At 38.5% G+C, this 13916-nt stretch overlaps 2 protein-coding genes across 4 annotated transcripts; both read right to left on the reverse strand.

The window, feature by feature from the left end:
• Positions 1 to 3723: 3723 nt before the first annotated feature.
• LOC107711976 (rho-related GTP-binding protein RhoA-B) lies at positions 3724 to 7873 on the reverse strand. The gene is made up of 5 exons (XM_016517089.1): positions 7771 to 7873; positions 5593 to 5750; positions 5069 to 5189; positions 4789 to 4919; positions 3724 to 4585 (listed from the first exon to the last, which is right to left on the reverse strand). Exons 2-5 carry the CDS (start codon positions 5746 to 5748, stop codon positions 4412 to 4414), a joined length of 582 nt encoding a protein of 193 aa, XP_016372575.1. The 5' UTR covers positions 5749 to 5750; positions 7771 to 7873; the 3' UTR covers positions 3724 to 4411.
• A 1176-nt stretch (positions 7874 to 9049) lies between these two features.
• Positions 9050 to 12925, reverse strand: tmem115 (transmembrane protein 115). 3 transcript variants are annotated; one of them, XM_016517084.1, is made up of 3 exons: positions 12454 to 12925; positions 11057 to 11961; positions 9050 to 10436 (listed from the first exon to the last, which is right to left on the reverse strand). In XM_016517084.1, exons 2-3 carry the CDS (start codon positions 11911 to 11913, stop codon positions 10208 to 10210), a joined length of 1086 nt encoding a protein of 361 aa, XP_016372570.1. In that variant the 5' UTR covers positions 11914 to 11961; positions 12454 to 12925; the 3' UTR covers positions 9050 to 10207. The 3 variants fall into 3 exon arrangements, with proteins under 3 accessions (XP_016372570.1, XP_016372572.1, XP_016372571.1); XM_016517086.1 differs by having other exon boundaries at positions 9051 to 10436; positions 12582 to 12925; XM_016517085.1 differs by lacking the exon at positions 12454 to 12925 and having other exon boundaries at positions 9051 to 10436; positions 11057 to 12430.
• Between the last annotated feature and the right edge of the window lie 991 nt (positions 12926 to 13916).

Here is a 13916-nt window from a genome sequence, read left to right on the forward strand (position 1 = left end):
TACTTACTTGTTCAGATGACAATATCCGGTGAAAATGCTTATTTGGGTCATATATTCCAAGATGTAGTCTAGAATCTGTGATTGCGAAGTACAGTAAATATCCACACCGGTGCGGTGACTGACTGCCACACATACTCTTCAGAACATTAGATTCATCAGCGCTGGAGGCGAGCTGGAGCACAACCCACACAAGGAAGATAATTCCGCAAACAGCTGCAATTGCAGGTTTTCAAACAGAGATGGTGACAATGAGGCAAAACTTACGGACTGCAGCTTTAAATAACTTACATAGACATGAAATACTGATTTGAGTTGAAGCTGTTGTATTATCCTACTTGTATATTAAAGTGCACACAAATAGAGCAACATCACACAAACAGAGCAACAACTTTACAATATTAGCTGATTTATATCATTTTATATAGGCCTATTCATCCGCATCCAGGCTTTTTTTTTTTTTTTTGCTAAAATACATAAGCTACCAATATAACCGGAAATTTTATATTCCCTCTTATCCGTGTCTCTTACCAGTTTCTTGTTATTCTGATGTTTTCTTGCTTTTCTACCTGAGCTTCTATCCATAGTGTCGAATGATTACCCTTTATTTAGCATGGAAGTATTGCCAAGGTATTTTAAAAGAACTGTGTTATTATTAAATTAAATTAAATTCAAGTTTATTTGTACAGCGCTTTTCACGATACAAATCATTGCAAAGCAACTTTACAGCAAATTAAGTTTCTACAATATTTAGTGGTAGCTTATCAGTGGTGACTGTCAGTCAATGTACATATGGCAGAAATGTACGGAAAAATCAATTAAAGACGTAATCAAACAGACGATGAACACTATTAACAGCAATTATATGGGGTGGAGTTATATTTAATAGACCTGAGAAACATTGTTACTGTACTGAAAGAGTTCAGTAAATGTGCTTTGAATGAGGCTGCATTATGCACAGTCTGAATTTAAAACTGAAGCAATTGAATTAACAGAAAACAATGCATTACAATAAAATCTACAGGTATTAATCCTCATGGGCAAGTAGCAAATTAATATTGAGGATACAGTATGAAACTGGGGTACAGTATAGGTGAAGTGAATCTGTTCTGTTTGACTGTTTTGCATTAAAGAGAAAATGCTGCATGACTTTTTCATGAATGCATGAACTAGCTTTTCTGCATCAGAAACAGGTAACATGTTTCGTAACTTGGCAATGTTTCTAAGATGGAAGAATGCTGTTTTTGTAACATTATAGCACATGTCCAAAAGAGTATGGAATAGTTTTGTAATATCCCAGTGTAATACTACAGTTCAATATCGATAATAGAATTGAAATTAGAAGTACAATTATGATGACTGGCCACGAGGTGTCGATGTTGTATAAATCTAGTTTTTGAGATTTGAACCGTTGAACAGTTTTTTTAATCCCCATCGTGTTATTTACAGTGTAGGTATTGTAAACATAATACAGTATAATCACACAAACAAACAAACAAACAATAAATAGCCTACATGCAGACTTACATAGTGGGTAATATAGTCGTGTCTCAGTGGAACACCGGTCCATGAAAAAGCGAAGGTGCTCTTACTGTATTGGATGTGAGGATGTATTGCAGGCTACTGCACTGGATGTGAGGGTTATTCATGACGTTGAAGAGTTTGCACAGCATCTTCCTCTTGGTCACCACCTGAGTTCAGTTTAGTCCCCAGTACAGAGCCTGCCTTCCTCAGCGTTTTCTCAATTCTTTTGTCATCTTTCCCTTTAATGCTGTTTCCCCAAGACACAAATAGCACTTGCTACCACAGACCGATAGAACAAATTTATTATGGTACCGTGGAACTACATAGTGCATATGTTGAATGACCTAAACCTTCTTCTTATTAAAATTATTTATTTTATTACTGTTTTTGTATTGTGTTTTTTTATAATGATACTTGTTAATATTTAGATTATATTAATTGTATAATATAATAATATATCGTTTAATAATATATTATTTTATTTGATCTTATTTTATTTTCAAATTTACGACCCTGAGAACGCGCTGGGCATTGCGCGCTCCCGTACTGCCAGCCCGGTTTCCATCAGCTGTCCGTTTATTCATCTCTCTCTCTTTCTGTGCTTCCCGCCCACACACGTGCTCACCTCTGCGTTCTGATTGGATGAGCAGGAAAGCGATGAGCTCATATTGGTTAAAAATAGCTTCACGCGCTGGGGCTAAAAATAGGCGCATATATAAACCCCGGCGTTTCAGCGAAACTTGCTGCACTTACGCAGCAGTAGCGGTGTAGGTTGAAGCTCTTCGACAGATAGAGAGAAAGAGAGGGAGCTTGCGAAAGGGCGGCGGTCCCTTTTCTCTCGGTCCCGTGTCACGGCGCAGTCTTTCACAAGACAGACAGAAAATGGCAAGATGTTCAGTTTTTCAGCCAGCCCGGGTCTGGGTGTTGCCCGCTGGGGCCTGGGGGTGGGGGCTGCATGAGCATTTCCTTCCTTCCTCAACAAGTCGTTTTTTTCTCCATCTTCAGTTAAATAAAAGCAGGCTGTATTATATTGCATAATATCCGAGAATTATCCACTACACTGTCATTAATCATATTGGTAAAGATGGTTTGGAGAATTTCATCATGCTGTACTGAATCCCGGATTATCCAGTGGGTGGCAACTGAAAATAATTCCAGCTCCTCTTCACTAAATTTTGAATTAGAAAGCTCTCTCAGTGTTAGCTGGAGTGCAGAGGCTTAGTCATCAGCGTAAAAACAGAACATACTGTTCACTGACAAAACGAAAGCAGGATTTCCACTTCTGTTAAAACTTTTTCATTCTAGTCATGTAAGCAACTGTCTTGTCACCTATTAAGCCTTCATGACCCCCTAAGGCTCATTTTCCAGATAGATTCTATGAACAGATTATGATATGTCACCAATCTACATTTTGTTGGTGTGTAAATGGTTCCTGATTTTACACCAGGAACTGACTTGAGTTCTGTATTGTGTACATGTGTACAATAATTGGTGATAATGAAACAGCATAAATATCTACTCCACTTTTGCTGAAAAAAAGTCATACATTAGCTACTAACTGTGTTAGGAATGGACCAAAATGTCATCATTCACTAATAATCTATTAATATGATGAATTCTGTGGTACAGACTTATGAACTCTATGCATGATTGCTTCTACAATTAGCCTCGATTATCACTGCAACGTCCAGTGCAGCACAATGTTTGGAAATTATGAGTAAACTAAACAGAACAATTACATCTCAAGGATGTGTCACAACACGACAGACAATATTGATGCAATCCACCTTTGCTCTAAAGGTATTTAAAGCTTCTAGATCTCATAACTAAAATGTTGTTTTCATATAATGTACTAAAATATCACATTTACTATAGTAACATTTATTAGAAATAGAACAAATAGTTCTCTACTACCAGTTTGCTAGGTATAATACTGTGCCAAATTTTTAGCAGAAATGCATAGGCAGGAAGTGTGCATGGAGTCCATTGATGTCTCTGATTAACACATGCTTTTATTTCATTAAAAAAAAGAGAAGTGTGAACATTCTTTAAAATGTCTACACTTTATGAATAGCAGGTTTGTAATAACTAAATAACAGAAGTGTATTGTTTTGGTGGAGGGGAAACAAAATGGTTTTTTTTTTCTGTTAGTATAATTTACATTCTGCTATATTTTTTTAAGGTTTACACGTGAATCTGATCATTCTCTCACATACACACACAAGCACAGGGTTGCTCTTTATAGAACATCTTTTATTACACAAGATTACCAAGTCTAGTTTACAAATACAGTTTCCAGTCCTGAATGTGTGTACATATAAATACACACGTTCATATGTACAAGTATGTATACATATCAACCCCCTACCCACCCCATGCCCCTTTTTTGCTTTAAAAGAGCTATTTTGTACTTTTGTTCTAAAATCCCAATCTTGCCCTGATCTAAAAGAAAACCTTAAAATTATTTATACATACAGAAACAATCATGTTCAGCCCTGTTTCATGTTGCAGAAAAAAAGCCCAGCATATGAGGGATGGGCTGAAGTATTGATTGGCAGCTCACAGGATCACACCTGTCCAATCAGCCAACAGGGTCACATGACAGCATTTGGCAGATGGGCAAGCTTGAATGATACCACAAATTCAGGTAAAGCATCAAAAGAAGTCCCATTTGTCCAAGTTCTCTTAAATACTGATAAACATCTCCATGACTAAAAATATAAGACCAAAAGGGGAAAAAGGGACAAAACAAAGCTTTTTTTTCTGGGATCTCTGTCCCAAAAGCATTTGGCGAATGTGAGGGGGGTGTATGACTATGTAAATAGGAGTGTGCCCCTCACACACACTCTTTCTGAGGCCCAATACAGGCACAGAGTCCAATGGCGAGTATTCACAGCAGACTGCATTTGTTGCTCTTCTTTCCCCTGCGTGCCTGCAACGCCGCTCTAGTGGCCATTTCAAACACCTCCCGAACACCATCTTTTGTTTTGGCTGAGCACTCCATATAACCAAATGCTCCAATCCGATTGGCCATGTCTCTCCCTTCCTCTGCCTTAACAGGCTCCTATTGGACAGTCAACACAAAATATGCTGTCAGTACAAAATATGTGTGCCTTGAGTTTGTCTATGCCAATAGTAAAAATGATCAAATACTGTACATTTCTTTATTGAAACAAGGAAAACTAACAACTAATTAACTTAAAAACATCCAGTAGAAGAGTGACAGTAAACATGTATTTCCTGTGCAAATACTCTGTATATGTTTACCTGCTTCATCTTGGTCAGCTCCCTGCGTGTGTGTTCATCATTCCGCAGGTCCTTTTTGTTGCCGACAAGGATGATGGGAACATTTGGGCAAAAGTGTTTCACCTCGGGTGTCCACTTCTCTGGAATATTCTCTACACAGAGGTCAAAGATCAAAGATCAATTCTGGAGTTTTAACACCGACTGGAAGTCAGCTTCATTAGAAAATGGGAAAGAAGGTATAATTTGAGCATGTGCATATAAGAAAGGTACATAAACAATAGACCAAAGAGAGTATCTTTACCTAAACTGTCAGGACTATCAATAGAGAAGCACATAAGAATGACATCAGTGTCTGGGTACGAAAGAGGACGGAGCCTATCGTAGTCCTCCTGTCCTGCGGTATCCCAAAGAGCAAGTTCCACCTATTGGACAAAGAGACACACTGAGCTCAAACATCCCAAACCATTAAAATGGACTTGCACTGCAAAAAGGACAAATGGAGGTGCCATCAGTATGTTAAGCTAAATAAGGAAAGTGAATCAGGTCAATATTTTCACATTAAAGCCACTTCCAAGAGCTCCAACTGACAGGCAAATACTTATTTAGCCTATTAAACTAGGTTTTGGGGTTTACTTGAACACATGGTCCTCCAATAGCCAACAATTTGACCTTAAATGAGCCAAACTTTATTGAGAATCTGCATTTAACAACCCACTGTTTTTTTTTTAACCAGCATAAAATGACCTCAGTGAGTGAAACATAATTACAAACAGCAGGAACAATGATATTTATGCACATTGTATTTCTCAAGTGTGTTTTGCTCACCTGTTTGCTGTCAACCTCAATGTCGGCGACATAGTTCTCAAACACCGTGGGGACATAGACTTCGGGAAACTGGTCTTTACTGAACACGATAAGCAAACAGGTTTTACCGCACGCTCCATCTCCTACAATCACCAGCTTCTTGCGAATTGCTGCCATACCTACAAAAGACACACAAACACGGTTAAATACTGCAGCATTACGCTGGCAGTCATCTTTGCAGCAGCAACTGTAATAATCGTAATAAATTCATTTTTCAATGTCACTTCCTGCAGAATAAAAACAATAACATGAACGATGCCATTCGTGGTAGTCCTCTACAATTATAAAGTCCTGTAAATACACACCAACCCATCCCTCAGGCCCAGTAATCAAAGCCAGACAGGGTTCAGAGACTTCAGAGTCCTCAGTTGGCTCATCACAGCCAACGGTGACATCCGACAAGCCTTCACCAGAGTCATTTCAACATGACTACTGCAGAACCAACCCATCCGATCGCATCAGAATGATGCGACACTTCATTTTCTGATCCAGAACAGCCGTTTAGATCTGGAAGTGTCTGTTAACTGGGCCAGATGTCTTTGAAGTGCAAGCTGCACCCCAGTGGCCAAGATAAAGCTGGCAGCTACAGAACAGAGCCCACATTATTGATGAACAGGCCCGTGGTGATGAGAGAAGCTCAGATGGACAGTAGATTAAACACTGACACACAGACAGAGCAGCAAAGCTGAAGATCAAAGTCTAAAAACCAGCAGAAGAGACAAAGTATATTCTCACCCCAACTTCATCATGTCTACCCAAAAGGAGACACAATGTGTGCATTATTATGAGATGCTGTGCAGGCTGCGGGCCTGGGTAACAGGCATGAATACTTTACACCTGAAGATGAATCTGATGTTTATCAGCACCTCCTAAACTATTATTCTCATATCCTCATGGAAGTCAACAAGTCAAACTTCATTGGGTTGCCTGTGGGCACATGATTTTTGGGACCTCCTGGTAACTGCATGGCAACAGTAAGGTTAGTGAATTATTCAAAGTGTTACAGATTAGTCTGGGTGGCACCTGTTGGCTCAATGAAACTTAATTCATGAAACAAGAACTTTCAGTATAAAAAGTATGTAAAATCACTTGACACGAATATTCATATTGCTTTATGAAAGATTTACCCTGAAATGTTTTCTGCTCATGCTGTCATGGAAATTGTAAATAAGGCCCAATGGGAATTTCAAACCACTATATGGGATTATAGACCCATATTAATAGGAACATTACTCACTATGACTTCTAACAGTCAATGGGAAAATTTCATGCATCAAAACAAACGACTGTTACTATATCATAGCTAACTGAAAAAAATTATGCTTGGGTCATTGTGTCTGACTGCCTGTACTATTGTTTCCAATTTAAAAAAAACACAAAAAAAAACATGTTTGTATGACATATTTTACATAAACATCTCACCTGAACACAGCTAAACACAGTTTAAGACTGAACTAAAGCAAATCATGGTAAATGATCAGAATAAAAAGATAAAGTTATTTGTGCAACCCAATAAAACAACGCCAAAGATGAAACTTATACATTTCAAATGTTCAATAATCAGATAAATCACAGGTGTTAATAAAACATACACCAATTTACATTAATCACAGTTTATGAATCATATGCTTATTTTAGATTTTTAATCGTATCAATTTAAATAAATATTGAAAATCACTTAAGAACAATGAAAGTTATAGGTAGATAAAATCAATAATCCTCCAGTTACGTCTAAATCTGAGATTATGCGCGTGTCTGGGTCGAGCTTTAGCTCTCCGCTTTAAACCAACAAAGACAAACAGCTTCACCACATATATAACTGTTACCGGTAATATCGAATATATTCACGACCAAACACTTGGGTGTAAACTTTACCGCTTTCCCCACACATTTCAAAGGCCTCTATGTCTAAATACCTAGAAATATCTTTAAACGGTTTTAAAAATCTGGACGCCGAGGGTGAGCAGCTACTCCCGGCCGGCGGTTGCTTGAGGAAGCGGCGAATGGTCAGTCGCTGAGCGCTTACCTTTCCACTATATCAAAAAAGTAGTTTTAAAACAACCATTCAGCGGCGAATTGAGCTTATAAAGTTTATAATAGCTGTATAAACACAGAGACGTGAAGAAAAAGTAATCTTACTTGCAGTTTAGATGGCTAGCCGTTTTGATTTATACCAACGGTGGAGCTCAGTCGTCTCTTCTATCCGATACAATAAACCGTTGACGAGCACGCGCAGAGCGCGGGCATTCAGAAGGGGGAAGGGATTGCGTGCACGAGCTCGAGCCACGCCTGCGCGAGCACGTTGAAGAGAGTTTATTTGGCGGTGGATGAATGAGTCGTTAAGAGAGACGGACCACCCTAACCACCTCAAGGCAGTTTTGTGTTATATATGAAGTTAAAAAAAAACTAAACCTGTGTGTGTCGTTCATGGAACGAAAGGGGACTATTATCTAACCAACGTCCAACTTTTTCCAGCCTAAAACAACCCCAAACCGTATAAGCATACTGTTGGATACAGTTTCTTTGGAAAAGGAAACTCTAAAAATCTAAATAAATCACCTGAAATGTAATTAGCATAAAATATTATGTTTAAACTGAACATAGGACTTCCCTCAAGCTAGATGAGCTGGAATGAGGAAAAACGATGATGGTGCGTTTGTTGCGCCATCTATCGGCAACTGTGCTGCATTACAATACCTTCAACCCACAAACAAACCCACCCGTTAAAGGAATTTTTAACCCAAAAATGAAAATTTTCATTTATACACAAAAAGAGATGCTAAACAGAACGACAGCCTCAGTCACCATCCACTTTTGTGGCATCTTTGTTGCCTAAACATCTCATTGCTGCAGTAAGTCAAATGGCTGAGTGGTTCAGGGTGAATAAATGACAGAATTGTGGCTAGTTATATATATGCACACACACACACTTTATGTTTGGGGTCAGATTTTTTTTTTTAGTGTCATTTAGTGTTTCTGTTCTTTTGAATTTTGTATTCATCAAAGAATCCTGTAAAAATGTACCAGTTTCCACAAAAATATCAATCAGCACAACTGTTTTCAACACTAATAATAAGAAATGTTTCTTGAGCCACCAAATCAGCATATTGATTGACTGAATGATTTCTGAACATGTGACACTGAAGCAATGACTGCTGAAAATTCAGGCCTTCCCATCACAGAAATGAATTACATTATAAAACATTAAAATAGAAGTTGTTTTAACCAATATTACTGTATTTTTTTATCAATTAAATGCAGCCTTGCTGAGCATGAGACTTCTTTCAAAAACAAAAATCTTACAGACTCCAATGAATGATATATACACACAGAGACATAAACACTAACAAATAATGTGAATAACAATGCACTCATCGACTGTTTTGAATCAATAAGGTCCTCTGGGACAGGTGTGCTCTTCATTCAGTTTTTATTACAGATGGAGAGAGATCAAAAAACTGGGTTGAAACCTGAATCAGAGAATAAGACTGTGAGAGAAGCATCAAGGCAGACACCTAGGAACCACGAGAAAACAAACAATTACTATTAAAAACTGCAAAGAAAAAAAGGTTATAAAATATTAGTGAAAATTTCAGGAACCCTAATCAAAAATCGTAGCATAATCAGGTTTCTCCAGAGAAGAATATGCATTAAATGAAACTCAATTCACATTGTGTAGACAATCTGTGTTTTATAAAAACAGGTCCATTATGCAAGCTCATAATTTAGAGTGCAGCACTCTTATCAAAGCCAACACATCAAGACAGATCATTAAAGTACAGATGAGAAAAAGGGTACAACGAGACAGAATCAGATTCTGTATTGCTATTATCATTTCAAACTATTCTGAACAAAAAAATCTTTGAAATGACTGTATTTAACTCTCTCTTCGCTATGCCTCCACTTATGAAATCAAAATGACTGAAAAGGAAACCAAAGAGCCGCATCATCAATGAGAGCAGAACCTTAAATTAGAGATCACGCTTTCTTTAAAAAGTCCCAAATTTTGCATAAACATTCCTCATCTTTAGCAATCCCGCCCTTGATGTTCCAGACATTCTTTTGATGCTGTTAACATCAGTAAAAGCAAAAAAAAACACATCTTCTACTCAATAAATATAAGGAATCTTGCCTTTTTTCCTGATACAAAAAAACAAAACAAAAAAAAGAGGCAACCCATAAACATTTGTAGAGTCTTCCATACATTTAAAAAAACGGAATCCCATCAACCATTAGAGTATTTATTCAGAAATGGTACTTCCCAAAAAACCTTACACAAGAGGCCAGTGGGAGAGAAGATATTGTTTTTACAAAGCAAAAGTACTGGAACACTGCAGATGTTATGTGTCAAGCTAGTCCAGGGGGTTTTGTAGAGCAGAAAAACTGAGCATGGATGTCTTTGTCATTTTGTTTGGGTAATGTGTTCATTTAGTGGCAACTCCTCGTTTGTGTATGTAAAACATCCCCAGATAATGTGTGTGTGTGTGTGCGAGATGTCTCCAGTAGCATTTGTGACTGTAAGGGTAAAGTGAACTCTGCAGGACAAAAAGGAGGATTGTGTGTGTGTCTTTGTGTGTTATGAATGGGTCGGAGCATCTTCAAAACTTATGATGCTGGACTCCTGTTGTCCTGTAGGATTTTGTGTGGTGCTGGGTGCTGGTGGCAAAGTCTCTCGGCTTGAAAGGAGAGGAGTGTCCGTTCGCACCTCCTCATCTTCATCATCCTCCTCATCTTCCATGCTGGGCCAAGCTGACTGGTCTTCCACACGCTTCAGACGCTCATTCAGAGCTTTCAACGCCAGTTGCCTGTATGCACAATATGTCGGTACCATATTGGTCATTGGTCGATATTAAAGATTTGTTTTAAATGTACTAAACAATTTATTGAATAAAGTTGAAAATAAAATATAAATATTAGATGAATAACAAACTTAGAAAAATTGTTGAAGTGCTAAAACAACTAAAAATTAAATAAAAACAAATGAAAGCTAAATAGATCAATTAAAAATTAATACAAATGACAACAGCATGTGGCAAAATTACTAAAACAAAGTAAAATAATTGTAGTTTAAGTTTTAGTAATTTTGTTACATACTTTTATCTTTATATTTTAAGTTTTCATTTCACTTGAAATTATTTGGAAACTGAAAACATAAAAATAAAAGCTAATTCAAAATATTAATAAACACTATAATTGCATATCAATAATATTAAAGTAACACTGAGCTAAACTCAGTAGAATTAAAAAAATAACCATATTTTTCATATTGTACATTAAAAAGTTGTTATTCCTAAATTCATTTGTAGCATTTAAAACAATTAATTTTAGTTTTTAATTAGAATAAATAGTACATAATATGAATATCAGCCATACCATGAAAATAAATATCAGCTTATCAGAATTGCTCAGAATTAAATCAACGTACCTCCGTCTTTCTGCGTCTTGTGGGTCTGTGCCTGGTAGGCTGATGGTGATGGAGGATGGAGCCCCGACATCGTATCGCTTCACCATCTTACGGCAAACTTTCATCTTCACAAGGGCAGCGTGCACAAGCCCGGCTGCAAAGCCAACTGCCGGCTGGAGTGCCTCTGGGAAGAACGAGGCGAAGGCAAAGTGGTCCGACATGTCTCCACGCCCCCTAGGGTGCTTCTGGTAGAAGCGCAGGTAAACCCACCCGGACAGAGCACCGTACCCGCATGCTGCTAGCGGAGCTGAAGTGTCCAGTAGCCCTGCTAGCCGCAGTACGGCTATTGCTAGCAAAGCTAGTGCCGGGGCGGCTTTCAAGCGTACTTGAGGAACTCGAAGCACTGTGGTATCTCCTGCAGTCTGCTTCAGAGCTACAAGAACACCCCCCAGAAAAGCGGGTGCGCCATACACCCGTACGGCAAACAGGTAGTCCAGGTCAAAGGTCGCAGCATAGGTGAGAAGATAAGACAGTGCAGATAGGAGACCGGCTGCTACGTTTACCACGGCGAAGAAGATCAGCAGCTCCAGCGCTCCCCATAATGGCTCCAAAAGCCGTCCGGCAACCATCACAGTAGCAATGTTCACCGCCATGCCGAGAATATGCTGCTCCACCACCGCATGGGTCAGAAGCGTCCAAATCCAGAAGTTTGGTGGGAAAAGGAAGCCAGGTGTGACGCCAAGCAGGTAAGGGGTGTTAGCAGCCCAGGAGAGCAGGTACAGCAGGATCACTGTGGCACATATGGACTTGACCACTACGCTCGTGCTCGCGAGTGCACTCAGAAAGTGCTGCCGTGCCACTGGCAGGTAACGGTTCATCCTGATGGATTCGAGTCCTCAGTTGTAAACGCTCCAGAAATGGCAAGCCTAAGAAATCAGCAGCTTGTGTCAAATATGAGGGACACAACCAGGAGATGACACCCTGACATCAACATGCAACCAGTGTGACCTCATCAACAGAGGTTCTGCAACATAAGCAACTTTGGGATGGTGTCTTAGATGAAGAGTGTGGAGAGAAAATGACAGTATTACTTCACACTGGTCTTACAGGTGATTGTAACACTTGTGGTGAGATAAGCAGATCTTAACCTCTCTCAAAAAACTAAAAACTGTTGGGTTAAATAATATTGTTACCTAGTAAATAATACAAATAATCTGATCTTCCAGTATGCATACAAATTACTTTTAAATATAAAGCTTTAGTCAAGGTAACTTTCTTGCTGAATAAGTAATTGACCTTACTGACAAAACATTATTTTGACTATCTACCTGCTCAGGTCTTTCTGTCTGCGAGTTGTTAATATATAATTCTTCACTTACGCGTTTCTATCAGAATCACCCGAGCTAACGTTACTCTACCTGTTTATCAGCACCGTCTGCTAACACTCCATAAACCTCACCTCCTCGATCTAAATTAACACATTTTCATGTCAGTTAGACAGTTTCATGTCTTATGCAAGTCTTTTAGTCTTAGTTCAGGCACTTGCCGTTTGTTTTATGGGTAAAATACGCGAAGAAAGGCGAGCTATGAACAGCTTTCTCTCCGGTGGCATGTCCTCTCAGACCGGCCTGGAGTCGCAGTTCAGTCCGGGGATTTCCTCTCACAACAGGCCTCCAGGTAGCAGGTTTGAAGCCAGTAAGCGTGAATCCGAAACAAACGTCCCAGCTTGTCTTTTTAATATCCTAACGTCGCCATTTCTTCTGAATTAAGCTTGTGTTTTTGTTGTTAGAGAGTGTGGCGTTTCCAGCAAACAGCCACAAAGCACAAATATCAGATTTGCAAACGTCACCGTCCAGCTTTGCGACTGGGCGTGTCGTTTACGGCATTGTTAAGCTAAGACTGCTGGGAAATGAATTCCACCCACACCAGTTTGTGTGTAAATGTATATTTCTTTATTTTTTTGCACTTTTGATGTTATTTCTAGCGAGAAATCAGTATTATAGCAATTAAATATTCATTTAGTTATCACAAAAACTCGTTCTATTTTGTTGTAGCTCATTAAACCGTTACGCTGCCTCAGAAGCCTGTCCGAAATTAGTTTAATGAGGTGCCTTCGGGCAAAAACGCTAACTTACCTGCAAAATCATTGCCTCATGAGGCAGCAAGTCAGCTGCCTAAGTTTTCAGATGCAGCCAAGAGCTGCATGTTTAGAAAGCCAGGTAAAATTAATGCAAGTTCAACTTTGAAAAAAACATATCTCGAGACTTTATGGCGGGTTTTTTTCCCCATCCCACTGCAACTGGTGTTTTTAATTGAAAAATGTACTCTGTGTGATTGGCTTTCGGTCCTTTGTATTAAACTATGCATACATACATGATGCTGTTTTGTTTATAGTTGTTTAAGCAACTTTATTAATTATAATTGGTTTATAAACATTATTTTAAACATTATGCACTTTTTTTCACAGATAGTCATTAGAAACGTGCATTAGTAATATTTTTGCTCGATGCGCCCTCTTGTGGCCTCAGGAGAGAATCCAAAAGCTTTTCTTCATAATATTTTGATAATATTTAAGTACAAAATTCGAATTTAGTTTTTCAGCCATTTTGACAGCCCTAGTGACTGTCTTTATGAATGGGCCACTGAATCATTGACTCACTCGATTCATTCAAAAACGTGGATTCATTCAGTAACTAAACACAGCTGTGTTGCTCAGAGACACAACAGTCTGCTGTGGCTTTGATTGGAACTATTTTCGTCAGCGAAATTGAGCAAAAACAGTCAATATTTTGTCTAAAATCTAAGTCACTTAATTTTAACTTCTTGTTTATTGAAATACTATTGTATAAAATCAGTGTCACATTGCAATCGTGTTGATATT

The sequence above is a fragment of the Sinocyclocheilus rhinocerous genome, unplaced genomic scaffold, assembly GCF_001515625.1.
Source record: "Sinocyclocheilus rhinocerous isolate Xijiao unplaced genomic scaffold, SAMN03320098_v1.1 scaffold1168, whole genome shotgun sequence".
NCBI lineage: Eukaryota > Metazoa > Chordata > Actinopteri > Cypriniformes > Cyprinidae > Sinocyclocheilus > Sinocyclocheilus rhinocerous.

What these genes read in the sequence shown, in the direction of transcription:
- LOC107711976 (XM_016517089.1), bottom strand. Translation starts at nt 5,748, where the DNA reads ATGGCAGCAATTCGCAAGAAGCTGGTGATTGTAGGAGATGGAGCGTGC. An exon ending in TTGAGGTTGACAGCAAACAG is followed by an intron (nt 5,190 to 5,592) that starts GTGAGCAAAACA and finishes TTTGTCCAATAG; the next exon opens with GTGGAACTTGCTCTTTGGGA. An exon ending in AGCTGACCAAGATGAAGCAG is followed by an intron (nt 4,586 to 4,788) that starts GTAAACATATAC and finishes ACTGTCCAATAG; the next exon opens with GAGCCTGTTAAGGCAGAGGA.
- tmem115 (XM_016517084.1), bottom strand. Translation starts at nt 11,913, where the DNA reads ATGAACCGTTACCTGCCAGTGGCACGGCAGCACTTTCTGAGTGCACTC. An exon ending in CAAGACGCAGAAAGACGGAG is followed by an intron (nt 10,437 to 11,056) that starts GTACGTTGATTT and finishes TTGTGCATACAG; the next exon opens with GCAACTGGCGTTGAAAGCTC.